This window comes from Stenella coeruleoalba (genome assembly GCF_951394435.1).
Source record: "Stenella coeruleoalba genome assembly, chromosome: 13".
Classification (NCBI taxonomy): domain Eukaryota; kingdom Metazoa; phylum Chordata; class Mammalia; order Artiodactyla; family Delphinidae; genus Stenella; species Stenella coeruleoalba.
The window spans coordinates 68084088-68111412 of NC_137159.1; the positions used below are offsets into that span (position 1 = coordinate 68084088).

Here is a 27325-nt window from a genome sequence, read left to right on the forward strand (position 1 = left end):
CACACCCTTTCATTTCAAACATGGCCTGGGAGCCCAGAGCCCAGTGGCTGTGCTATAATCAAGTTGCATCAGTCAACTTTATAACCAAGTCTCCTTTTTTTTTTCAGCACTTCATACCTTCTCCTATGCCTTCACATACGTGTCTCATTCAGTAACCCAAGAGACAAACACTGCTGACGGCCTTGGAAAATAGCAGCTCCAGGAGAAATTCCTTTTCCCTTATTCAGCGGCAGTCCAGTAAACAAAGAAAGCCCAGTGACAAAGTTGTGTTCACTTGGGAAACTCTAGGTCCAGCAAAAGGGGATAGTCCCGGGAGTCGCTCACCAAGTCGTCTTTCCCGAGGGAGAGAACCCCGCTTAATCTTTAGAACTCCAACTGTGTTGGATATGTAATCAATAGAGTTTACCATCAACCCAGGTCGCTGAACCAGTGACCAGTTCAAGACAGCCTAGACTCAGCAGGAATTGCAAATTCCCCAGCAGACCCTGTTAGAGCCCAGTGGAGGTGGCCCCTTATTGTTTTTCTCAATAAAAGACTAAAAAGCTGTCTGCGTGTTTTGAAGGCATCGACAGCCACCCGAAGAAACAGGACTGCTTATGACTCCATCTAATAAGCGCCTGGCAACCATCAGCCTCTCTAATTGCCATGTGAGTGAAGAGGTGGGAATTTTAACAAACAAAGTCGATTTCGAAGTGTTACTGGAAGATGAAAAATGTCACAGAAGCGCCTAGCCACTAGAGGCGAGCAGAGACGCCTGCTTCTCTCAGGACAGCATAATCCCGAAAGCCGACGGAAGCCGACACGAACCCTCCCAGCACCTGCCTCCTTGACACTCACAAAGAGACACGTCAGCTGCTCAGGAAACTACAGGTACCACTGAGACACCCCAGACGCTTTCCTTGTTGTCTACTCGGGCAGAAGAGGCGGCTTGGAGGCCCGGTGCCGAGAGTTCTGAGTGCCCCGTTCCCTTATATTCCAGGCCCTCTCGAAAGGGAAAGGAGATACGGGAATCCTTCCCACGCGGGTGCTCTCACAGTATTATTGTTACCCTCCCCCTCTACAGAGAGGAAACTAAGGCTCAGAGAGGTTACGAGCAGTGGGGGCAGGCCTAGGATTCAGGGCCCCTGTGACTCACAGTCCAGTGCTCTTGGGTCCTCCAGGAAACGAGGCCTACACCCTGGGCTCATCTTACGCAGATTAGGAGCAAGTGGCGTCATCTCAGGGCCTGACTCTCAGCTGGGGCCAACCATCGCGAGAGCTAACTAATGACAGGTGTGCCTCCCTACTGTTTATATTAAAGGGAACGAGCGCCCAGAATAGATGCTCCCCCATTTACCCCGGGGTTTCCTGGTCTGCAGGGCAATGGGATCTGGCTGACACTTCTCAGTGTTCCACACCCAACAAACCGGCTCTATTCAAAAAGGAAGTGCGGAGATGTGATCACCCCACTTATCTGCACACCTTGGTTGCTTCCAGAGGCCTTTCCTGCGCGTGACCTCACGTGACCACCTGGACCATCTGAGCGATACCTTAAATTGGTTTTTTGAAGATTCTTGAGTTTCCAGCAACCTTGTTGAAATATAATCCAAAGTACCCCCAGGAAGGGACAGCACTGTGAACCATTAGTGGTTTGCACTTGGCAGCCAGCTGAGAATCAGGCCCTGAGAAGTGGGAAAAAGGACTGGGAGGGTCTGGAGAGGGTCAAGAAGAGAAAGAAGCAAGAGAGAGAGGCAGGGAAGGTCTAAGCCCCTCCCAGCAGCTCACCTCCCAGTTTTGCAGAAAGAGGTTCCCGGGGAGCCATTCCTTGCTTCCCCACTCCCACCAGAGAGACCAACTCTGCCCACGGGGCCAAAGGTAGAAAAGTCTAGAAGAAAAAAGGAGACGTGACAGGAGAGATGGGAAGAAAACACAGAATAAACCAACCATCAGAGGCTCTTCAATCTTAATTCATTTTATTCTACAAAATGCTACTCAATTGAAAGTGGAGAAGCTAACCAAAAAAAAAAAAAAAAAAAAAGGAAAAAAAGTTGTAATATGTTCTCTCTTCCATAGCAGCAAGCTTTTTCTAACAAGCTTTCTTTAGTGCAAATACTGTAGGCTTGTATTACAGTAAAGTAACAAAACAGAACAACAACAACAAAACACCACCAGAGATGCTTTAGAGCAGAGCTACTCCTCAATTTTCAAAAGTATACAAAGATTTCTGAGCTCACAGTCCTGCCTGGAGAGGCCTATTTAGCAGCCTTTCCAATGGGACCATTCCACCAATACTTAAAAAAAGAAAGAAAACAAGGTGTTCAGAAAGATAAATTCCCCATCAAGCTGTAGGAATCTTGTACAACTTTTTTTTGCCTCCAGGATCTTATAGCAGTCTTTACGCCACATCATCGACATACCTCAAATACAGATGCACAAAGCTTATGATTGTCTACTATATCCAAAATACTATATATACATCTCTCACTGCAGAAAAGACACCCTGATACCTATTCTTTATACAAAGGTGAAGATTTCCTTCCTCAATATCAAGTAACCACAAACTAAAAGAAATGGAATAAACTTTTAATCATACAGAGAAAATAATTTTTTGAGGAACAGGGCAGGTTCTCTTACAATGTAGACTTCTTGGTGACCCCTGTCCCTAGAGGAATGACAGTCCATCTTTCAAAACAGACCTTTTTTTATACAGTTTATACAGCACAAGTCACAAATCATTTTAGAAACAAAAGAAGTATCATTAGCCTAAATTTTTAAAAAAATTATAAAGAAGAAAGAGAGGGAGAGAGGAACTGAGCATTTTAATGCTATCTGTTTCTATTCAGGCTTGGTACAACACAAAGATGTAAACATTTAAAATAAATAATAAAATAAATGTCAATTTCTTCTCCCCCTCCCCTTCCCACGCCCCGCTCAAAATTTGACCCAGCTCCTCCTGAACATGTCAGCGTTAGAAAATTAAAACCCTTTTTGATGTATGACCGAAATACTAGAAGCATGAAAAGATGTCAAATAGGTAGTGGGGTGACTGGGTTTCCTTTTTAAAAGGTGCAGGAGGACATGGGCACACTTAGAAATGTACACACGAACACACACACACACACACACACACACACATACACACACACACACGACCTGTCAATAAATAGTGAGATGCTGGCTTTTAAGATGAATGCCAAGAAGACTCAACAAGCAGAAAATAGCAAGACCCCTTTACTTAAGTTTTTAAAAGAAAGTTACACACACCACGTATCCTATTGGTCCACAAATTCTATAAAACTCAGGTCAACCATCTGAAGAGTGCAAAGGAGCACATCCCAGGGAAAACAAGTTTAGAGGTGGACGGATATTGTAGGGGATGGGTCTTTGAGAACAAACCTCGGACTGAAGGCAATCTTGCCTCAGATCTTTGGAGAAAGACCTTGTCACCTCCAAGTGTTTTTGTTTATTCATTACTTGTGGGCTTTTAATAAGGGGAGTCCTCATGGCTCAGTCTCACCCTAAAGAAGGTATACATATATATATAAGTGCCTAACACATCGTCTGGCACATAGTAGGTGTTATTCTTTTCCTTCTTAAAGAGGCCACGTGGATGTCTCATCAGAGGAGGAAATCAACCTGAAAGTTACAAGATGAGACCGCAAGAAGCACTGGTGGTCCATCAGGGAAATGGGAGAAAAGTCCCAATGCCTGGAAGTTGAGCTCATCCTTAAAATGGAGCCATGTGGGAGCAGAGAGGAGACTCCTTTCCCCAAAGCCTGAGAAAGGGAACCAGTAGCCTCTGATGGTTCTTGGCGTTGAGATGCTTGTGTTATTGGGCACAGTGAAGACACCTGGCCTGTCTCACAGGCAGAACAATGACTTCTTTCTGGAAACGTCCTCAGTGAACTCTCTGCTTTGAGTTGGCTCTGGCAATCGCCTGAACTTCACCTGGGATCTCCTCTCTTTCCTGTGTCAGCAGCTGTCCCCATCCACCCAGCCAGGAAGAGGACTATTCCCAGAGAGGCCAGCCAGGTGGCCAAGGGGACGGTGTGTTTCACACCAGCCTGCCAAGGGGTGCCTGCCCTATGCCATCCCAGAGCTGCCTGCAGCCCAACTGGAGTCCACACCAGCTGCCTCACGGCTGGGGACACAGGGGGAGCACAGGGTTCCCTGCCCGAGCACAAAGGCCTCCCCGCTGCGGCTGCTCCCTGAGGGGGAAGAGGAGGAGGCAGGCCTGGGTCTGGTGTGAACTTGGAGAACAGCCAGGAGGAAGTGACTGAGGGTACACTAGTGCGTTAGGTGTGAACATTCCGCCTTCTCCGAATAACCTCTGGCTTTGGGGAAGCCAGACTACCTCCCAGAACAAAGCTAGAGGGTCCTGAATAGAAACACGGCTCCGGAGGCCTCAAGATCCTGAGAGGCGGCTGGGCTTTTGCTTTCTGCTGGTCCCAAAGCCAACGCAGCTTGAAATCGGAACGAAAGCCAGACACTGTCTCGGGCATGTCCAGCCCGGCCCCAAGTCACATACCGGGACCTGCCTTGGGATCAGGGCTGTGCAAAGTGGGGCACAAAGGGACTTTTAGAAATAAAACACCAGAAAGCAGCTTCGTTTAAGAAATATATATATATATATGCAAAAAGAAGCAAATAGCTCCCAATTGGCCACAAACACCACTTGAGATGATTAAGCCTTTCAGAGCTGAGCGCACCCCAGCTCTCTTTGCCCGTCTCCTGCTACTCCTTGCTGACTTCCGCGTCCTTGATTAATCTGAAGCCAGAGAAACCCAGTGGCCCAATCTTATTAGGAGCGCCCCGCCCAGAACCTCTGGGGAACTGGGAGGGCAGCGTCACAGCCAAGGAATGTGGGAAATAACATTTTTAAAGCATTTGGGGACAAAATACTTTCTCTTTTAATCTCCTCTCTCTTCATGCCCTATCTCTCCACACGTCACTCCCAGTCACAGCAGTCTGTGTATTTTAGGCATTCGGCTGTTCCATTCTGTGTGTCTAGTGCATGGCAAGTGGATAATGGACATTAAATGCCAGCCCGCGTGCCAGGCCTGGGTACGTGAAGGGAATAGGGAACAGGGAACCATGTCACTGCTCTCTTTCTCTCTCTCTCCCCGGAGTCCAACTTTGAGTTCTAACCCCCACTGGGTTGATTTAAATAATATCTATATAATTTTAAATTATCATCCAATGATCTCTAGAGCTGAATCACAATAGCGGGGTCTCGCTCAGAGCACTAGCCCAGCAGAAGCTCATTCTGGAAGATCAACCCTGGGGAGAAAAAGGCTGTGAGGGGTGGGAGGTGGGGACCAGGCTGAGCTCTGCTGAGCTGTGCTCTTGGCGAGGCTGGAGGACCCCTTCCCTGCCCCCCACCCCATGGGAAGGGAGCAGCTAGCTTGCAGCGGGAAGCAACACATCTCATCTCTGATTTCAGCAGCCCCCAAGCATGGCATGTACGCTGCAAGCCACAGTGACAGCTCTGGGCCAGCTGCTCACAACTGGCTGATGGATCTGAGGAGCACGCTGGGGTGAGGGGCAGGGGAGTGTACAAGCAAAAGCACTAGCTCCATTAGGCAGCAGACGACCACAGGGGGTTGAACAGGCACCTGGGTGAGAGGTGAGAAGCGGGTGCTGGGGCTGCTGCGAGGCGAACCCCACTCCGACTGCCTCCCTCCTTCCTCCCCCTGCATTTCTGTCCACAGCAGAGGCGCTTTTGAGGCTTGGGGAGGGGCCAGGCCCACGCTCATTAAACCTCCGTGGGTGGCATCACCCTGAGAGGCAGGGTGGAGGAGGGCAGAGCCGGCAGGGACTCGGAGTGATTTGTGGCTCCTAGGGAGGGATGCCTCCCTGGTCCGGAGAGAAGGGTCCGGGGCAGAACGGCGAGGCAGTAATTACAGGAGACGTCCTACTCAAGACACCCATGTGGATTGTTGGCACTATTCCTGGCCCGGTAATTAGGCATTTGGCAAACCCAATCTGCGCCCCGGCTGTCTCACTCACACCCTGTCTCTTGGCCAAGCCGCTCCTCCAAAAGCCGTCTCCGAGGATGGGGAGGAAGGGTCCTCCGAGCCTCCCAGCGATGGCGGCATCTCCTCGAGAGCTCAGGGAGCCCTGCTGGTGGTTCTGGAGATGGTGGTGGACCGGGAGTGTCAGGGGAGGAAAGGTTCTGTATTGCACATTGAGTGTCCCCTTCTGGACAAGTCAGCCCCAGCAGAAGAGTCACCTGCTGCCCCATCTCCAGAAATGAAGAGCTTTAATATTCAGACCACCCAGATGAAATGTCATGGCAAATTTGATAAAAACCAAGAGGAAGTGAAATTGACACTGGGGGAAGGAAGGGGCAAATAGTGGGAAGGTGAAACCAAAAGGCACTGAGCATGCTTGGTGGGGCAGAGAAAGACACCATCACTCCAGAGACATGTCGTGACAAAGGGACGGGAACGGTCCACACCAGCTTCAGGCTCTTCAGAAGCCAGAGAGATGCCCGGGTCCGCCGAACCAAGTTGTCCAACGTTTTTCAAGAAACAGGATTTGCTTTGCAAGATGAACGAGGGAGGAGGTCCCGTGACTTCCAAGAGATTGTCCAAGTCCTCCAGCGCCTCACTTCCAAATCCCACCTGGGTCTCCCCAGAACCAGGGAGCTCTCTGGCAGGGTCCCCTTCTTACCCTCGTGGCCCTGGAGTGCTGAAAGGTGCTGGTCCCTGGGAAGGAGGCAGTGACGAGGACGCCCCTGGGAGCTGGGTTACAGAGCCAGCAGAGTCGGGGAGTTCAAGGAGTCTGACGACTGGTCCCCACTGCTACTGCTTCTGCGGTGAGCCTTGGAGCAGGACTCAGAGGGCGACGCAGGCGACTCCTGCTCCAGGACGCTGGGGTAGGTGAAGACGAGGTTCGAGGTGCCTGGGGTGATGGCAGGAGTGGAGGTCACCACTATGGGGGTGTGCAGGGGCTCCTCCCCATAGAAGCCCCCAGCGATGCTGATGGGCTTGATCACGGAGCGCTGGGCCTTGTCCAGCCCCGCCGATGAGGACGAGGGGCTGTCCTCTTCCAGGGGCTCCTGCTTCACCACCACGGCGCCTACCCCTCCGCTGCCCCCACTGCGCAGGGCCTGCAGCCCGGAGGCCGGGGGTGACCGGCGCTCCTCGGGGCTGATCTTGCACACGGGCCCGTGGGCCACCAGCATGAACTCCAGCTTCTCCTTCTCCTTCTGCAGCTCGGCGATCTCCTTCTGCAGGCCCGACTTCTCCTCCTCCAGCTCCTCCGTCTCCTGCAGGGGAAGAGGGGTACGTGAGGGACGGCAGGGGCTGCGCTGGGGGGTTGTCAAATCCGGCTGAGAAAGGGAAAGCCAGCCACGTGCTCAGAGGACAGACCATGAAGGCAGCAAGCTCACAGCCCACCTGCACGTTTAAGGTTTCCTTTTGTTTCCAAAGCTCCAGACTGAGAGAAGAGGAAAGTCAGCTTGGAGGAAGGGTGAATTAACAATCATAGCTGTCATGATCGAGCACTTACTTTGTGCCAGGCACTGTGTTAAGCATTTCACAGGCATTATCTCATTCAACCTAGCGGTTTCTTGAAGCAGGTATCAGCAACCTGCAGGTATCAGTTTGCAGATGAAACTGAGTTTCCAAGAGGTTTAATCATTTGCCCAATGCCACAGAGCAAGCAGGTAGGGTAGCCCAGATTTGACCCCAATGTAGCTGACTCCAGAGTCCACATGCTACTACGCTCTGCTGCCTTGGTGCCAGGACCGCCCCCCGGTACGCCTGAGGGGTGAGTAATAGTGAGATCCGGTGGGGGAAGGGGGCACAGCATGCAGCTCCACCCCTCTCTCCTCGTGCCTCCGCAGCCCCATCCCGCTTGCCGTGGACACATGGACGCTAAATTCTAAGCTGCGTGGCAGTGCAGATTTCTGTCTGCGCACACAAGCCCAGGACAGTGCCCGGCTTATAGGAAGATCTCAATGCATCCCGTCTGGATCTTCACCGTCCCTCTTCCCTTTTTTGCTCTAAGTAGAAAGCATATGTTTCAGGACTCACAGAAGCCCGGGAGAACATTCAGTTCAGCCCCCGAGCTTTAACAGATGAGACCCCTGCCAGCCTGAGCGGGCACGTGAGGCTGGCATGGACCTCAGCCCTTCCTTTCACACAAAGCCAGAGAAGCAACAGATGCACATGCAGGGGGTCGTTATGGAATACGGAAAGGCACGTGTCACCAGCCTCTTCCCCACTTTTCCCGAACACAGATTCCTGTTTGAGAACGAGATGACATGGGCCAGAGCTTCGCTAAGCAGCCGAGTACAGCACATTCCGAAGTGAAAAAAAGTTTCCATCTGTCTCAAGGGTCTGACGAATGTCATGAGCTTATGAGAGGCTTCCTGTGGAGGATGTGGCTCAGGGCCTGGGTGGCTGGGTCGTAGGTGGGGAGGCGCGGGGGAGTTGGGTGTGAGGCTTCTAGGGAGGTGGGGGGAAAGCTGAGGGGCCTCAGGGGGGCAGGCTCTTCTGGGGCTGGTGGCAGAAGCACCTGGGGGAGACCCAGGGGGCATGGCTCCTTGCAAGGTCAGTGGTAGGGAGGGCTCTGCTGGGGGAGTCTCCCCGGGGAGTGCTGAGCACTCATGGATCCGCCTCGCGTGACATCGGAGCACCGCCACTCCTCCTCCCCGCCTCTAACGCCGCCACGGGGCACCACTACAGGCACCGCGCGATTCACGCCGTGCACGTTCAAGACCCACGAGCGAGGGCTCCAGGATGGACAAAGGGAAGCAGAAGTCGGTGAATGGTAACTGGGAGGATTAAATAAAGTAATAGGACGTGCAAGGCAATGATCTCCAAAGCACCATCCTGGCTGGTCGTTGCAAGGATTGCCGACGGAGTCTCCCTCATCTCCTCACTTTGAACACATTCCACCCAGGAGAGTCAGTCCTGGCTTTGGGCTTCCCCCACACGGCATACGGCCCATCCTGGAGGACGGGGCTCTGGAGGGAGTTATGTGACGTTGGTCAGGTCAAGCTTTTGAGAGGGAGGGGTAGGGCCACGGGCCCCCAGGTGTGGGCAGTTAGGCAGCAGGGGAGAATGACTCACAAAGGCAGAAGGAGGTACCAAGGTGACAGCTTCAGGCTCAGGGCAGAGGCAGGGAACCCTCCCAGCCACGAAGGATGTGAGAAAACCCCAAGACAGTACAACTCAGCTGCACGTGACGCATCTCCATGAGACCTAGAGAGCGTCCCGACCCCTGCAGGGGTGAAGGAGCCCAGAGAGCAGTTCCCCACAATGCTCGCCCGCCCAAACTAGATGGCTGAAGCTAGGCCGGGCCACTCCTGCTGGTGGCAGGCACCCTGGGAAGAGGAGCCCCAGAGGAGGCAGGTCTGGGCTTGCCTTGGCTCCTGGGCTCGCCAATGCCAACACCCTCTGCCATCCCTCACCCAGGAGCCCCAGCAGGTCTCAGTGCAGGGATTGCACAGGTGCTGAATGAGAAAGGGTACCAGGCCCAAGAAGCCTGTCCAATTCTCTCTGGGCCCAGGCTGGTGCTAAAGGCCAGCTCCCTCTCCCCAGCCCTCTCCTTTAATCAGGGCAGTGCTGACCCATGTGAAGCAATGTTTCTGTCTGCACTGACTCACATGTCAGCCACTAGGGGCAAGGAGGAGGGGGAGGGCCAGGAGCCCTGGGGTCCCTGCTCTGGCCCGCCCAGAAGTGCGCCCGCCCCACGCAGAGCTCCTCACCGCCTGCAGCTTCTCTGTCAGCTCCCGGCGGCGGTTCCGGCACTTGGCCGCGGCCAGCTTGTTCCTCTCCCTCCGGATTCGACGCTTCTCCTCCTCTTCCGGGGACAGCTAGAGGCCAAGGTCAAGGATCACGGTTAGGCTCGGACAAATGGCTCACCACCTTTTCGGCTTTTAACTGCATTTGAAGTAGGGGAAGAAGCCCTTCTGGAACTGGGGAGGGGAGGGCCGAAGGCAAGAGGAGCGCGGCTCAGAGGCCCAGAACACGCGGCTCACTGCTGTGTGGACGCCTGGGAGGGCGCTTAGAGCTGAACCCCCCCGGAAGGTGATGTCGCGTGTTTGAAGGGAGAACAGGGTAGCCATGGGTCAGGGACTCACCAGCCCAAGCATGATGGCAGCACGTGTCAGGCCAGCCCCGATTCAGTGCCAAGGCCCGAGAGAACGGGCTGGGACTGCTTCCCGCAGAGTCCCCTCGTGCCAGGCCCGCCCCACCCACTTACGCAGCTTCCTCCACTCTCTGCCTAATTACTCCTCCCCATAACCCTGCCTGCTCTGCGAGCCTCATTATCTCCACGTGATTAAGTAGCTGGGCCCAGACTAAGAAGCACCCAGGGGGGCATGTTCTGTTGCCAGAGGGAGGGCCACCCCACTCCCAAGCCCCTCTGCCAGCCCTCGAGCGCTGGCTGCTCACACTTCAACCCCGAGGACTCACCCGTGAGCCTGGCACAGTGCCGGGCTGGACAGGACCAGCGAAAGGAGGAGGGGCCCTGAGGCAGGTTAAACCCTGCTGCCCACCACATGCACTCATTCAACCAACGAGCCCTTCTGCACGCCAGGCACAGTGTGAGGGCTTAGAGCTTTGTCAACAGACCAAGTGAACACAAATCCCCCCACAGCTCCTCACACTGAGGTTGGTTAGGGGCCCGCGGCTCAGGCCAGAGGACAAGAACTCTGCCCCCACCATCGGGGCTGACACTCTGCTTACACAGAGCCCTCCTTCCAGAGGAGGGCCACCAGCCCCTCGCAGAGGTGATGTGAGGAGATGGCTGGGGGCCAAGGCAGAAAGCAGTTCAAAAGGACAGACCACCCCTTCAGTCATCAGACTGACGGTACCCCTACAAGATGCCAAGTACAGTACTTGGGGCTTAGAAGATTCTGGGGGAATAAGACCTGAGTCCTACCCTCAAGGGATACATGGGGAAAGGGCCAAAGCCACTTTCGGAGGGGCTAAGAGAGAAGCCGCCCCACTGACGGATGCTGCCTGGACCACCAGCCATCCTGTGAGGGAGGGAGCCACTGCCCAGGCTGGGCCCAGGCCAGAGTCCCCAGGATGCTCCCTGCAGCCTTGAAGGTGTGTGGCTGTGACGTCCTGAACGGGACACAGCATCACTGCAGCAGCCCCCAGGTGGTGCACACTGACCTGAGCCCATCCAGCCGGTAGCATCTCTCTTAGTCCTCAGGCCCCTTCCAGAGACCCGGTCTTGGAGTCCATGCTGGAGTCCCGGCTCCACTTCCCTCCTTAGGCCCCTCCTCTGCCTAGGAACCCAAAGAGCCGTTGGCTCCACGGTCTCCCTTCTGAGAGGCGTCAGGCAGCTGGGAGCCAAACACAGGTGTGGCACTTCTGGGTGGACTTGGACAGATTACTGACCCTTCTGAGCCTCAGAGCCCCATTTGTAAAATGGGGTTAATAGGACCTGCCCTGCCTTCCACAACGTTTCTGCAATGATCAGATGAGATGCAGTGTGAGAGTCCTCTCTAAACCAGAAAGTGCTAGAAAGAAGAAGATGCAATTCAGAGGTCTCCTCTCTGATGCCTTTTCTGCACTCACTGAGCAGCAAATCAATTGGGGACCCAGAGTCCGCAGATTCAGGCACCCTGTTCTCTGTGGAGACCAGCTGAGGTCACAAGGCCACTTGGCCAAGGCCCTGAATACTTGCTACTCCTAACCCTGTCTCAGCCTGAGTCCAAGAGGGTAACCCTGCTGCAGTCGTGGGTTCAGGGCTCAGCACTGAAAGGCTCCCAGGGTTCCCCTTGAGGCCCAGCTAGCCCCCCTCCTCCTTCACTGATGAGGGGCAGAAAAGATGGAGAGCTGGTCCTGGTCCACTTTGGCCTCCGTTCCCCCTTGGCTGCTTCTGGACAAATTCTGACCTCCCGATTGCCCTAGAAGCCTCGCCCCTATGTGGTGAGGCGTGGGGCAACTTGTGGGAGCTCTAGGCTTAGGAAGTGTTCAGGGGTGGTGACAACACGGTTACAATTTGAGTGTGTCAGCACCACCACATACCCATCCACAAGCCACACACACCCGCCCCTCCCCGCCACTGCTGGCCTCAGAGGGAGCCTCTGGGGCAGGTTACGGAGGAGGGCAGTGAGGCACCAGGCCAGCCCCTGGTAACAGGTTCCTCCCCCTGGGGGAGGCTGGGAAGGTGGAAGTGAGCCTCTGAGAAAAGACCCTCGGGCTAGGAACCCAAAGAGCCAAGGTTCTAGGATGCCGCCACCTAGGCTTCCTCCAAGCTGCCAGACGATTATCTGAACTCCTAACTGACATGGGATAAAACACTTCTGGCTCTCTCTCTCCCTCTCAAAAAGGAAGGAAATTCTCCAAATTGTCTTAGGGCACGCCTAGGTGGTGCGGTAGGAAAACCACAGGGCTGAAGGTCAAAAGAGGTGGATTCCAGTCCTGGCTCTGCCACTAACTCACTGTGTGAGCCTGGACAAGGCCCTTCTTTCTGGGCCTCAGTTTCCTCATCTGTAAAATAGGTGCAGAGGGAAAATTATTGAATTTTCTATAATTATTGAAAATTATAGAAAAGCTGGTCTCCAAAGTCTCTTCCAGATATAAACTTCTAGATTTGGTGTGAGCCAGGTCCAGAAAAGGATGAAGAGTATTCAGCACATCTTGCTTTGTTGTCCTGCTAACCCAAGAGTCCCTCCCAAGCCTGGCTCTTACTCAGGGGTCCCTTACATACAGGGAGAATCCAAATCGTCAGTGGCTACAAAGCTTAGCACCCTGGGCTCCCTGAAGGAGGCACATTTATAGAGGACCTTAGGATCACTGCTACTGCAATATTTATAACTACAGGTATGGAAAGCAGCAGTGAGGGGGATACTGGCCATTTGCCCCAGCAGCAGACAGCACCCGGGAGCTGTGTCTGTTACTGTCTATTACACACACCCCTCCAAGTTGCCCCTGCACAGGGCCCTGCCACTAATAGAACCAACCAACATGTAATGGATACAAGGCCCAGCTTTTTCCTCAGAGGAACGGGGCTCCTGTGAAAGCTTCCGGTTCCTCAGAGCAGTGACCCTTGTGATTCTAAGTGTCCTGGGGACTAGTGGCACTGGATCTGCAATTATCCACTGGGCACCACGTTTGAAAGGTCCTTGGATTGGAACAAGGAGTGGAGGTGGACAGTGGTTGAAATGGGGAGGGGTTCCAAAGCTGTAACTGAAGTAATTCTTCAAGCTAACATTTCATTTGAAAAAGGGATTCTACTGCCAAAGTATCTCCCTTCCCTGGACTTGTGGTGGCATGGTGCTGGAGAAGGAGCACCGCACAGGGGTCCAGGGGCCTGGTTCTAGGCCACGCTTCCCCACTCACTTGCCAAGTAGCCCCAGGTAGCTGTGTCCAGGCCTTGGCTGTGTCATCTGTGAAGGGGGACAGATGGGGCTCTTGGAAGGCTCATTCCCTCCTTTCTGGAATTATGCATGACTCTGATTTCTCTTTTGGGAAGCAGGGGGCCATCGCTGCCCTGGTAATCTGTTAATACAGACAATGGGCCTTTTGAGTGTTGGGTAGATGCTACCTAGAGAGCAGAGGCCCCACCCTTTGCTGGCGTCTCTCTCAGCCAGGTTGACTCCTGCTCAAAGCTGAGCCCCTTGAGGAAAAAAAAGGCTGATGATATCTGACCACCTCCCCCCCCCAGCCCCGGGAGCTCAAGCAGCTGAGCAGACTCCAAAGACCCCAGCGTCCCTCCACTTCCGGAATGTGCATCCCAGGCACTTGAAACGGGGTCCTGCCTTGAGTTGGAGGCCTGAACCATGGAGGGAGAATGGAAGTAGTGTGGGCAGTACTGGTCTAGAAGGGGTGGGGGCCTTTAGGACTGCTGGGTATCTACCAGATACTGGGAGACAGTTAAGGACTCCCCAGAAAGCTCCCAGCCAGGGTTCACTGGCTGCTTGTCCTGTGGCCCCTGTACCAAGTTATCAGAGAATGATACTGCTATAGGCAGGGCCTAAGTCCTGCCCATTGCTGACGCCTCACCACTCACTATGTGCTTTCCCACCATGATCTCATTCGGCTGGAAGCAAGTCCTGGCCAGCAAGACCCTATCTCCATTTTGCAGCTGAGGAAACTAAGACACAGATTCTAAGGGACACAGGCGAAATGCCTGACTCTCAGGTCTCTAGCTCTGCCTCCACTGGTCCTGAGCTCCTTCATCTCCCCAGCGCTCCCGGAACGTCGACCCTGCTCCCTGCCAGTCTTCAGAGAAACACTGCGTTATAAGGCCTGGAAAGCCACGAATGCGGCTCCTGATAGGAACTGTACCTGTTCATCTCTCCTCCTGCGGCCCACAGTGGTGCCAATGGTCTTGATCACGCCGGGTCTTGGGAGGGCCATGTGCCCGGGGACAGAGGCCAGGCCCGGCAGGGGGCTATAGGGGTGCGAACGGGGGTACGGGTTGGACATGGAGGTGATCACCGTGGGCTGCACCATCCACTGCAGGTCCTGGCTGGTCGTGATGGCGTTGATGGTGGGGATGAAGGCGCTGCCTGAGCCAGGCATATCTACCCGGAATTTCTGAAATGAGGAGAAAAGTAGGATTGAGCCAATAAATACTGCAGAAGAGGACAAGCAGAGCCAGGAGGCCAAAACTGGCAGAAAGTAAAGTCAGAGCCTGGGAAGCCAAGGTCAAGACACTGGGTGGACTTCCTGCACATCCAAGAACCAAGGGGATCTTAACTATTCCTGGGACCCCCATGTCAGATCTGCTCCCTGACTGAGGTCCTGGAAACTCCATCCCCAACTGGCTCAGCGAGGATGTGGTCATATCTCCAGTGGCTTCTAGGATAGATGTGGTCCCTAGCAGCTCACACTCAGCAGGTCCTCTCTGAAGCCCTCCAGGCCAGCTAGGCCCCCACCTGCAAGAGAGCAGGCCTTCCACCCGGGGCCTCCTGAACTTCTGGGTCACTTGCCATTATTCCCGAGGGTACCAGCTTAGGATCCCTTGAGGAGATTTGCCGACCATCTGCTTTGCAGCAACGAGGATCACCAGGAAGGTTGTTATGTCTGCTTTCGTTACTTTCCAAACAGGTTCATGATGGGGTTGTGGCCCCATCAGGGTGAGACCAGGTCCATGAACAGATATCCTCTGACCCATGAGACTGAAAGTGGTAGCGTCTGCTGCCAGACTTCCCCTTGCTGTCCTTGTCCTCCTTGACCTTCACCCCCATCTTGCTTGGGGCAGACACACTGTGTCTCTCTTTATCTATCTACATATCTATCTATCTGTGCTCACAGGCGTGTCTGTGTGAAACTTTGCTGCTAGCTCTGAGTTTTCTCCCTGTCACTTAATTTATGCCCAGACCACGTTGCAGAGCTCTGTGGAACATGCTGCAGGAAGCATTCTATTTAAAATATAAGATGATGACAGAGTACAAAAGCTAAAATGGGCCATGCTCCTCAGCAGCTGGGCTTGACCTTCCTTCAGGGCAGCTACTAGAAAGCGAGAAGGAGGGAGAAGGGAAAGATCCCCTACTTCCAGATTTTCGGGAGAAAGCTCCCCTCCTGAAACCCTCAGCCTCGGATAATTCGTTTCCACAAAAAGGTTCTGCACATCCTTTCTTCCCTAACTTGGTGGATGAAATATTGACAACAATAATAACTAGCACTTACTGAGCACTTATTAAATGACAGGCACCATGGTAGTGTTTAACCTAGATTGTCCCATTAATTTTCCCTCTGAGGTAAGAACTACCATTATCTCCATTTTAGAGGCAGAAATTCAGGCTTAGAGAGATTAAGTAACTTATCCAAGGCCACGTTCTAATAAGCAGTGGGGTCAGGATTCAAACCCAGTTCAGCCTGACAAAGAGGCTAGGTCTCTCAAATACAGTGCAACACAAGCTTCTGTAGCATTGTTTTTTCCTGCCTCAAAATCCAGCCCCAAGTGCTGGTATCCATCCCCACTGCCCTCGGACAGAGCATCAGGGTCATCCCCACCAAGGGTCCCTATAGACCTTCCCTCACCCAGGACTCCCCACAGGTCTGGTTGACCCCAGATGAAATCCCACTGCCATTAGCAAGGATGCTATAGCATCTCCCCTATATTGGCCCAATCAGACCAACCAGGATTAGAAGTGTCAGCAGCGACGGCAGCTGCTACCACCATGGGCTTTGCCCCTGGTGACGACAGCCGGGTTGCTTTGTGTAAATACTTCACTGCAGCTGAGGGAGCTGTGGACCCTTCGCTGTGGACCCTTCCTTGCTCACTCCCCTGCCAGCTGCCTGACCCTAGTCTGGGTAGTGGAATGTGCCTGTCTCACCTCCCAGACTTCCCTGGGGCCCCAGGTCAGGGGCATTCAGTGAAGAGAGTGACCCAGTGCAATGAATTCTGGGATTCTGTGAAGTCACCAGTGCAATGGATTCTGGGAGTCTGTGAGGAGAGCTGCCCAGTGCAATGGATTCTGGGAGTCCATGAGGAGAGCTGCCCAGTGCAGTGGATTCTGGGATTCTGTGAAGTTACCAGCGCAGTGGATTCTGGGAGTCCGTGAGGAGAACTGCCCAGTGCAGTGGATTCTGGGATTCTGTGAAGCTACCAGCGCAATGGATTCTGGGAGTCCGTGAGGAGAGCTGCCCAGTGCAATGAATGGATTCTGAGTCACCTCCCAAGGCAAAGACAACTGGACTTTTTATCCGGAGCTCACTGAAAAGTAATAGGTGTATCTGGGTATGTGTGTGTGAAGGAGGGCAGGATGCAGTGAACACGGAAGGATACAAGTGGGAAATGATCTTCAAGGAGGAAAAACAGACAACCAGGGCTGGCTGTGAGGAGGCAGGGCAGTGAGAACACGTGAGCGGCTGAGTTTGTGCAGAAGCACTAAAACCCAGGCAGCTATGTTTCTCTTGGGCTGCTGGATTGGGAGGGAGAATGGGGAGTAGTCTGAGTCAGGAGGCCTGGATCTGAGGCCCTGGTGGATCACTGAGGACCCGGTTTCCCTGTCTGGAAAGGGGAGTAGTAACACCAAACTCACTGCACTATCATGAGGATTAAATAAGAAGCTGCTTGTAGTCACGGGCTCTAACAGCACACCAGCGGCTCTCAACCCCGGCTGCACGTTAGAATATTCGAGGAGCTTTTTAAGAACACCAATGCCGCAGCCAGCCTCACCATTACAGGTCTAAATGCATTGCTTTGGGGTGGGGTTCTGATAAGGTGCTTTAAAAAAATGACTGAGGAGGTTCTAATGTGCAGCCAGGGTTGAGAAACGCTGCTCCAAAGAAGCGAAAGGTGGCGTCATCGTCATCACGACCACCGTCGCCACCATCACCATCCTCAACATGCATCGTCCCTGGAAGTGTCTGTGCACTTACAGTGCAAAAGGGGTGGCCCCAGGGAGAATGCCAGCTTCTCATTCCTGGGAAGCACCCAACATTTTTATTGTTTCTCTTCCCAAGTCCGGTCCTGGGTTTGAAAGACACCCGAGGCATCCAGCAGGATGGTTTAATGTGACCTTCCACTTCTGTGGGGGAACTGTCAGCTTTCCTTTCAGGAAAGCACCCAAGAAATTCATTCCTCCTTCCAAAAAAACAAACAAAAGGGCTCCCATTTCAGGCTGGGAGAGGGAAGCCAAAAAGCTGAAGCAAAGCTGAGAGACTAAGATCCCTTAGGACTCAGTGGCTGACTCCCAGCCCCTCTCGGGGCCCTCCGGTCCACTCACTCTGTGATGGCAGGTCCACGGAAGGCCGTGCCCAGCCATCAGCCAGACTCCTTGCAGCAATGGCTTGGTCTAGACAAAACAAGACAGCAATAAAAACAAGGCAGTAGGTAATGACTGCCTCTGAATGCATGTACAACTTGTTTCAGAGGGAGGTAAAGCCATCTGGAGAACACACTGGCTCTAAACTGCAAGGAAAACACGTCCTAGCCCCTGAGGGGACGGGGGCTGTGATAAAGAAGGCTTTTGTCTGCAGGTGGAGGCTCTCTGAGACACACACAAGTTTAAGTGAGATCTGACAGATGTGTCTTGTCTCAACTCCAAAGGTATTTTTCAGAAAGCGACACTGGGGTTGGAGAGGAGAGGAGGGCCTAGGAGTCTGTGAAGCCAGAAGTTAGCCTGGCATTCTTCTCTGACAACAGACCCAAGAATTAGTCAAATGTCATGCTGGGGAGAAATCACAGCTCTCTACGAACGGGTTAACACTGGACAGAAACCAAGATGGAGTCTCCCAGCTGCGGGCATTAGGGTGGTTTGATCCCTGATGCAGCACCAGGTGTGTGCTGGGAGTGGGGGGCTACAGGAGGGAACCCAGGACCCTCACTTGACTCCCCTGGGGCTCTCCAGCCCCCCGGAAGCTCCTCCTATAGGGACCGAATCGAAGATGCTGGATGGCTGTGTGGTATTCCAGCCTGGCAGAGCCTCCAAATGCTTCCTTTCACTGTGTCATCCTGTTGACTTCTGGGTGGGCGAGAATGCCTATAAAAGGACAAACTGCCCCCCACCCCCACCGACCTCCTAGAGCATCTTGGCAAACTTCTGCTGTCAAAGGCCAGATAGTAAATATTTTAGACTCTGGGGGCCATGAGGTCTCTGTTGCAGCTACTCAGCTCGGCCACACTAGCGTGAGTGCAGTCACAGACGAGATGTAAACTAACAGGCGTGCCTGTGCTCTCTTAAGCCCTATTTACAAAACTACTCGGGCCAGAGTTTGGCAGCCTCTGTCCTAGAGGATCATTCTCATCTCTCATGCTCAGGTTCGTGGAAAAAGAATAAAGAGAGGAAGTGAGAAAGCAAAAAATCACAACTATTCTTCTAACCCAGGGAGTGAAGGGATGGACTCTCACTAGACAGGCTGAATCTCCAGAACCTGAAGCCCAAGTTTGAGCCCTTACAAGCCTTGCTGCAGGTCTTTGGGCAGCAGAACCTCCTTATCCTGAAGCATCCTGAATTTAAGGGAGCTGCGGGGCCGCTCAGCAAGTACGTGTGTCCTCCCACTGCCTATGAGAAAGACAGCTCAGAACACAGGGCCCCTAGGGCCACCCAACTTCATCAGGTCAGACAGGTCCCTGTAGCCCAGCAGTTGCTAAGTTGGGAAAATGACCTTTCTGAACTCTGCAGGGCCTTGGATTTAGAAATAAGGGTCACAACCACGGCCTTCTGCAGAAAGGTCCAGGAAGTAGGGTTTGGGTTCCTATTTTCTGCAGACGTGGATGGGGCAGGGCTTATCCCAGAAACTCCTGGGCTGGGCAGAAATGGCATTTGAGATGGAAGTCAGAGTTGGTGTGTTGGGCCCATCACCTCAGCCAGGTATTTCTCCATCAGATTGATTCTTGACTGGGCCACAAAGCACTCGAGCCATGAACCCCATGAATACCTGTGACCTGCCTCAGCAGGCAGAAATGATTATGCATATCTGGGAAGAGACTGGGTTCTTTCTCTTAAGAACCCCTTTTTTTAGTTTTCCAGCACAGGAAAAGGAAAATTCCAACATCCCAGGAGACTGGCTTGGGGAAGAGGAGAAGGCAGGGCAAATGCTGCTTCAAATGCCCCAGAATAACCCTGCTGAGGTCCAGTTTGACTCAAATGCTCTGTATTTTTACCTAACGTGGGGTGTTCTCCAAAGCCTTCTATATGGAATTCAACCAATTTTCACAGATTCTGCAGTGGACATCACTTTGACCTCTGACCTTTCGTTCCTCTCTGAGGAAAGCCACTTAGCTCACCATGGAAATGGTCCTAATAACTCGTGATTTCCCCAAATTTTACAAACACTATCTCAGGTGACCTGCCTCCTGTCAGGTTCACTTGAAAGAATCATGCTATCTTTCTTCACCTAACTGCCAGGGTGAAGCACAGCAAAGAAGAAAAGAAAAAAGCAAGGAAAATAAGGCGATCAACACAGAGTTTCCACCAGGTTCCCCAGTGTCTTTCCTCCCAGGGCCCTTCTGGACAGAAATTCCACTCCAAAGCATGAGAGGACTCTCTCCACCATTCTGTGGATCCCTTTTGTACCTCCACCAATCCTGGGACAGCTCTGCACTCCACGGGAAGGGGATGCCATCTCATCTTCTCTACAACCACAGCAGGTGAGCGTGGCCAAGTCACTGCCACGTGACAGGGTGCGAGACAGCAGCGGGCAAGAGGAGTCTTACACCTTCCCTCTCCAGCCCAGTGAGTCCAAGAGGGACAGAGTTACCGAATGGAGTTTGGAACAGATATATTTGCCTCAATCAGGGCAGCTGCCGTCATTTTGAAATGCTGTGGCCATCAAAAGATACCACATACAACACAGATGAGACACATCCATAAAACACGAATTCTTTTTCTTTCTTTCAACAAACAGACCAGAAAGTTAGCCTCCCGAATTCTCAAAATCAGTACCTTTGCTCCTGTATAACAGAGTGGGGAAATCTAAGGTAGAGGTGGCAAAGGTGCCTGCTTTTGATGTGCCTTGTCTTGGTGACTGCTGTCCCAGGAAGACTCCGGAGATGAAGACCAACAGGATTCGGGGTCACACCCTGCTTTGGACCCAGACAGATCACCCAGACCTCATACATCACACTTGGTTCTTTATATGTCAGATCTTTTGATAACTTCCAAATATCAAATTCACCCTCAAAAGACAAAGATATGTTAGGAGGGAGGGTTTTCAAAAGAATTTGCTGAAGGCAGTCCCAAAGAGGGATGTTGTAAAACCTTTCTGAATCTAATAGCCACAGCATTCAAATAAGTATTTAGTCTTCTCAAGGAACAACAATGAAGGGGACAACAGTGATTTGGATGCGTAAGTTCGGGTGTGTTTGTAATAAGACAGAAAAGAAAAAAACAGAGCCTCCTAACTTTACACTCACCTTGCATAATGAGGCAGGCAGAAATAAAGTAATGGAAATGCACTCAGGAGTTTGGATAGGAAAATTCAACTGCCACTCAGACAATACGTGACTGCGGTTTCACCCCATTCACTTTGATGAAACAGTGACACTGACTTCCACCATCAAGAATCAGCGGAACAGACAAATTCCTGGGATAACATTTCGTTTGATCCTAATCTACAACATCTGTGAGATCAAGGCAAAAAAAAAAAAGGCACCAGACCCTTAATATACACCTCCCACCTTCCCACCAATTCTGAAGACCACCTCCCCAAATAAAATTCCCAATGTCCTAATACAAACAATATCAAGAAAACAAGCCTTGGGAATTTGAAGACATTGTGCTGACAGATGTCAAAATAGGGAAAGGAAAAAAGCACTCCCTTTTCAACTACGTTGAAAAGAAACTGCATTTCAAAGTCAAGCAGCTCCTAGTTATCGACTGTTAAATATACGGCATTTATTTGTCCTGGATTAAAAAGAAAAAAATCCTAAGAATTCCGAAAACTCACCAGGTTAACACTCTCTGGGGCTGGAAAAATACATTCCCCAGATAGTTCTTCTAAGAATGTCCCGTAGGGGGCACTAGAGAGGTATGATTGGGGCTGACTTGGGAATCACAGTCATTTCTGGTAAAAGTTCTTTGATGTGAGGAATGTCCCAGCCTGGGTACAGTTGGCAAAAGTTCACTCTGGGGAATTTTGTGTGTGTGTGTGTGTGTGTGTGTGTGTGTGTGTGTGTGTGTGTCTGTGTGTGTGTGTGTGTGTGTGTGTGTGTGTGTGTGTGTCTTGGAAAAGGATGGTTGCCAAAGAAGAGAGCTAGTCTGGTATTCCTTGAACTGTCCCCCTTGATTTATTTTCACAAGTTATCTGAGGAACAGACAAATGGCAGCCTTGGAAAAGTTCTGGGTCTTGTTTTTGTTTTGTTTTTCATTAAAAGGGGGCCCAGCTGATGAAAACAAGTTATGAAATGACCTATGTTTGTGTAACTGGCTGAATTGCGTAATGCTCAAGGCCTGAAACGGTTTAAGAGTCGTGCAGCCAGGCAGGGCATATATCTGGTAGGTGTTTTCCTAGGAAAGTTAGGAGAGAGAAAGAAAACAACAACAACAATAAAAAGAAAAAGCCAGGAGGGGGAGGTGTGTGCAACTATTAGTGACAAATCAAATCACCAATGACCAGCCTCTGAGATTAAAACTATAACTGGAACAGGAAATATTTTCCATGCTTCAAGTTCCTGCCATATACAAGAACAGAGGTTTCAACAGAGTTATCTGCCCCCCACCACCTTCCCCAAGTCACTGAAACTCATGGCCATGTGTTAAGATCAAGCTTTATGAAGTGAGAGAGGAGAGGAATGTTCTAGGTTGAGTAAACAGCAACAAACTTCTCAGGAATATCAGACCCCACAAACAAAGAGAGCAGAGAAAAATAATATTCACTTGCCCAGGGTGAAACCAGAGAATGCTCTTACACTGATTGGTCCGCTGAGACGCCACAAAAGGAAGAAGGACCATCACTAACTGTCAGGAAAGTCTCCCCGTAAAGGAAGCTGAGAGAAATAAAGTGACTACAGGTTTTATCTGGTATGCAATAAAGTTACCTCGAGCCAGAGCGGGGTCACAGACTTGGGAAGTAACAAAAGCGTCTCGCGTCAGTCCTTAAGACCACAGAACAGCTCTGCTCAAAGTCACAGAGATGAGAGAAAAAAACCCTGCCTCCCTCCCCCACCCCCTCCCTCAGGGGTGGATAGGCTGAGAAACTTGTCCAAAGCTACAATACCTTGCCAATCCCTCTGGTTTGAAAGGCGCCTCACTCAAGCTGCTGGGCCGAATGGGCAGGCGTATATGCAAGAACCCCGTGCACCAGTTATTACTAATTGCAAAATCCTCATGTGTTACAGCATGCTAGGAATTAGCCAACAGCTGCTTTTTGCTTCGGTAATGAGGCCCCATTACACTCTGCTGGACTGAGTTCTTTTCCTTCTTCCTAGCACTGGTTTCCTGTCTGATTTTCTTCCAAAACAGGGAATTGCCTCCGCTCACATCCTGGGCTCAAAGCCCTAGTGACACAGATTATTCAGTTGGGGCACTGATGTCCGGTCTGACTTCCCATCTAGGCCCCGGGGTCTGAGAAAAGCCAGGCGGCGAGGTTGTAACATTTCAGTGATGAGTGCCACAGAAACGGCAGCCAAAGGAGCAGACGAGAAATCAAAAGATCCCTTCCTGGTTCGGAGAGGCAGAGAGGGACTTTTTGGGGGCTGTTGAACCGGAGAATGAGGGAATGGGTTATAAATGACTCTGACCCATTGCCTAACGATAGCTGGATTCAATACAAACCACCAATGGGGCTGCAAAGCAAACAAAATCAAACACTTTGGAACAAAATTGGAAACTCATCACCTTGGTACCCGTCATTAGGGGTGCACTGGCTGCACCCTCAGTGCACAGACTAGGCTCTCTACAGTGGTGCTTATGGGGACACCAGGGCAGGAAGAGGGAAGACACAGAAAAGCCGTTTTGAGGACTCACCAGGTACGGGGAGCCACTCTGGAATAAGATACCCCTCTTCAGTTACCAAAGAGCACCGTGTCTCCATTTTATTCTCCATCAGGGTCCCTCCTCCCTGGAAGCCCACCCCAACCCCTTCTGGTTGGCTGGCAGATAGAGGCCAAGGCCACTGCCTTACCAGAGCAACTCTTGCTGCGGCCAGCTTGGCTACAGACTGTGCAGATCCTGACTGAGGCGGGTTTCAGGTTCTAGCGGCCTTGTTTGTTAAGCCAGCTCCCTCACAAGCCTCGGGGTGGGGGGGTGGCTGCTGCCGAGGACAGGCACCCCACCAGCACCACCAACCCAGCAGCACCCTCCTGGTATTTATTTATTCTGGTATTTATAGACAGATCGCACGCACAATCCCTCCAGTGCAAACCAGTCCGCCTGCTTTAGAAACAAGTTGTTTTTCGGCTTCCAGAACCACTCAGGAGCCCAAGCGAGGTCTCTCCACCCTCCCCGCCCCCCTTCTCTCTGCAGGCGTCCTTGCCCCAAGGTACTCCCAGACCCACAAGGCGCCCCTTCTGGTGGCAGTGCAGACTCCTTCTCCGACCCTAACAGGAGATGGATGGGCGCCGGGCACCTAGGCGCAGCCGAGCCAATCAAGGCTGACCTCCTCCTTCCTTCCTGACCTTCGCACCTGATTCCCAGAGCGCCAACCCGCACCCACTCCGGATTACTTGAAGGAGCCCAACCATGTTTCCGAGTCCCCAACATTTTTCAGAAATTAAGACCGATGGGGGCCGGGAAAGAGAAGGAGAGGGATTTTCTCAAGAATAAGGTCCCGAGATGTAGGGAGGGGCCCGTGGGTGCAAAGATTTTTTTTTTTTGTCCACCACGGAAAGAGAGGAGAATGGAGGTGGATTCCTGGAAGAGGAGGTACAGGCTCCTGGGAAAGGGACCTGCAATTCCAGGAGCTGGTCTGGATAAGATGTAGTGTGAAGGATAGGGTTTGCTGGCTGCTCCAGCCCGCTCGCCGCTCCAGTTTAAAAAAAAAAAAAAAAAAAAAGTGTTGGCGTTGGGTAGAGGGGATGAAAGGAGGTGTGGGCAGGACAAGACGAAAATCCAGAACTTACAATGGTGGCCCGTAGGAATTTTCTCGCCCAACCAAGAAACGGAAAAGAAAGCAAGAGAGGCAGTGGCGGCGAGAGGAAGGCGGGTATCCGCCCGCGCCGCCAGGTGCACCCGGGCCCCGCACCTACCTGCTGGCCGCCGCCGCCACTGGAGTAGGACTCGGCGTGCGCAGGAGAGCCGCTGCTGCCCCGGGATGAGGTATCAAAGTTCCCGGGATAATCTTGGTACATGATCCGCGGTGGGGGCCCGAGAGGAAACAGGGTGTTTTTCTTCCCCCGCCCTCGCCGAGGCCGCGCACCGGCTGCTGAACGCTGGCTCCCTGCGGGCCGCGCCTCGGGCTCTAGTCTTCGCTCCCGGGCTTCTGCCCCTCGGCGGCGACACCCCGGGAACAGTGCCCCCCGAGCGCCGAGCGCTGCACTTCTTTCCTGCTCTACGAGCGCTGCGGGTCCGGCTGTCCACCCGGTCCCGGCTGTCCACCCGGTCCCTCCCACTAAAAAGTCCGCGCGTCCCTCTGTCCCTCCCCTGCGCGCGCCCTCCTGCCCCCGCGCGCAACCGGAGCTCAGCCCGGACCGCCGGCTCAATCAAAAATTGGAAAGTAAAAAAGAATAGGAGCCCGGCGAGTCAAGCCTGCCAGGTCTGGGGACCCCCGATTTCAGGCAGGGCAAAAAAAGGCGAAAAGAAAGGCTGCCCGCTTGGAGAAACTTCTATTTCCTCCTTTTAGAAAAGGAGCTGAGAATAAACTTCCTGTGGCCGACTCGCCGCCGGAGTTTCGAGCGGTTCGGACACTTGACTAGAAGAAGGCAGCCTGCGCCCGGCCCGCGGCCGGTGGGGTTCCAGTTGAGCCGGCGCGGAGAGGGACGCGGCTCCGCTCCCCGTGCCACAGCTGCGGCGCCCGGACCTGCACCCCTTCCCCGGCGCCCGCTCCCGGACGGGCCCGTGTCGCCCGTCCGCGCCTCTCTCACTCCCTCTCTCTGTCCCCGCCGAACGCCGTTCGCTTGCTCGCTGGTTTGCTCGGAGCCCCAGCGCTCTGCCCGAGATGAGTCACTACAATGGCACGAGTTCAACTCCACACTCTTTATTCTCCAGCCCCTGTACCTCACGTCAACCCCAGACTCCACCTTGCAGGGAGGAGCGCGCGGGGAGGCGGAGGGAGAAGGCCGAGGAGGAGGAGGAGGAGGAGGAAGAGGCGCGGGAGGAGGCGGGCGCAGCGCCACCCTCCCTGCCCCGGCTCCCGGCCGCGCTGACGCCAGCCGCACACCCAGCGCTAGGAAGGAAGGGGGTGGCGGGTGTGGGAGCGGACCGCTGGCGCGGTTTGGGGGAGCCGAGGCTCCTGGCCCTTCCCCCCACAGCCCACCCCCGGCCCCGCGCCCTTGGTCTGCTCCATTGGCGCATGTTGCCAAAGATGGTCATTTGCGTTAGAGGACGCGAGTGCGGGTTCCCTCGCTTTCGGGTGACGTGGAGGGAGAGGGATTCCCTCGCCGGCTCCCTAGCACGCCACGGCCTCCCCCCCTTCCACCACCCTGGGAAGGGGCGCGGGGCGGGGCCCCCGAGAGCGGCCGCAGGGGCCTCGGCGCCGGGTTTTAGAAAATAATCACAGTCCCGAAGAGCGAGACGGGCGGTTCGGTGCGGCGCCACCGCGAGGCTGGGAGCCGGGCGCGCAGAGCCGCTCGCAGGGAGGGCGCGGCCGCGCATGGTCGTCGGCGTCCTCCGCGGCGCCGCCTGAAGCAGCGGGCGCCCTGGGCGCGCTGGGTATCCGCACCTCCCTGAGGCCGGGCCTTGCCGGGGCGAGGCGCCGCCGGGCGGGGCCGGCCTGCCTATTTTCCCCTCCGTGGCTGGCTGCCCACTGCTTCCCGCCCCTTCCCCCCCCCCCCCGCCCCGTTTTTTCGGCCCTGAAATTAATTTGTTAGGAGTAGCCTTGAAGACGAAATTAAACAGTCAAGACATTCAGGCCGCCCTCTACGCTGGGCAATTAGGATGCATCTAATAGGAGTAATCGGGCATTATAAGCAACCTTGACTGTTACGAATTTGGAAGGAAAAAAAAAAAGGGAAGAGGGAGGCCCGGGAGAGGGTGTGCCCCAACGTTGTCTTCAGCTGTTTTGGAGCGAAGTTCAGGCAGTAGGTAGTGCGGATTCCTAGGTTCTCCCGCCTCGCTGGGCGGGGTGCGGGGTAAAGAGCACAGGCCCTGGAGTATGAACGCCAGGCTGTGCTGTTTACGAGCTGTGAGACTTTGGGCGACTCCCTTAACCTCTCTGGGCTTCAGTTTCTACCTATCAAACGAAGGGGTTGAGACATGACCTTCTAAGGCCCTTGTCAGCTCTGGAACTTCAATCCTTCTGCAGAGATGATCCGGAGGAGCACTGTACTAGGAGTCAAGGAATTTGGGTTCTGGTCCAGGCTCTGCCTTAGTCTCGCTTTACCCAACTCTTACGTGTACCATCTGTACCCCCACAGGGTCCTTGTGAGGACCCAACGGGAAGATGTGTGAAGCCTTATGCACTGTAACACATCACGGTTTCGGTCCTCAGTTTCCTTATCTTTAAAGTGGGGGTGTTGCTAAGAAAGAAAAATAGAGCCGGGAACTCAAAGCTTTCCCGGGGCTCTATATAAAGCGCTGGCGTTTCCGGGACGGCTGGCGGCATCTGGCCGCCCCAATGGCCCCAAGATACGGTAATCCCAAACAATACTCGGGGTCATTGTTTACATCTATAAAACACATTCTGTCCTGAGCTCCATCCCCAAGGACGCGCGCGAAGAGGCGAGGCTGGCCGGGCTCCTCGCACCTCCGCCGCCGCCTGCCTGGCAGAGTCCCCAACTCCCCCGGTCAGGGCGAGAAGTGTCGGGCAGACGGATGCGCGCACCCAGCGCGGGGGCTTGGCGTTTTTGTTTTTGACTTTTAAATCCTGCGTCCTGCCTG

At 53.4% G+C, this 27325-nt stretch overlaps 1 protein-coding gene across 1 annotated transcript; it reads right to left on the reverse strand.

Moving 5' to 3' along the window:
• Nucleotides 1-1105: 1105 nt before the first annotated feature.
• Nucleotides 1106-26035, reverse strand: FOSL2 (FOS like 2, AP-1 transcription factor subunit). The gene is made up of 4 exons (XM_079940868.1): nt 24538-26035; nt 14244-14495; nt 9701-9808; nt 1106-7252 (listed from the first exon to the last, which is right to left on the reverse strand). Exons 1-4 carry the CDS (start codon nt 24637-24639, stop codon nt 6731-6733), a joined length of 984 nt encoding a protein of 327 aa, XP_079796994.1. The 5' UTR covers nt 24640-26035; the 3' UTR covers nt 1106-6730.
• Between the last annotated feature and the right edge of the window lie 1290 nt (nt 26036-27325).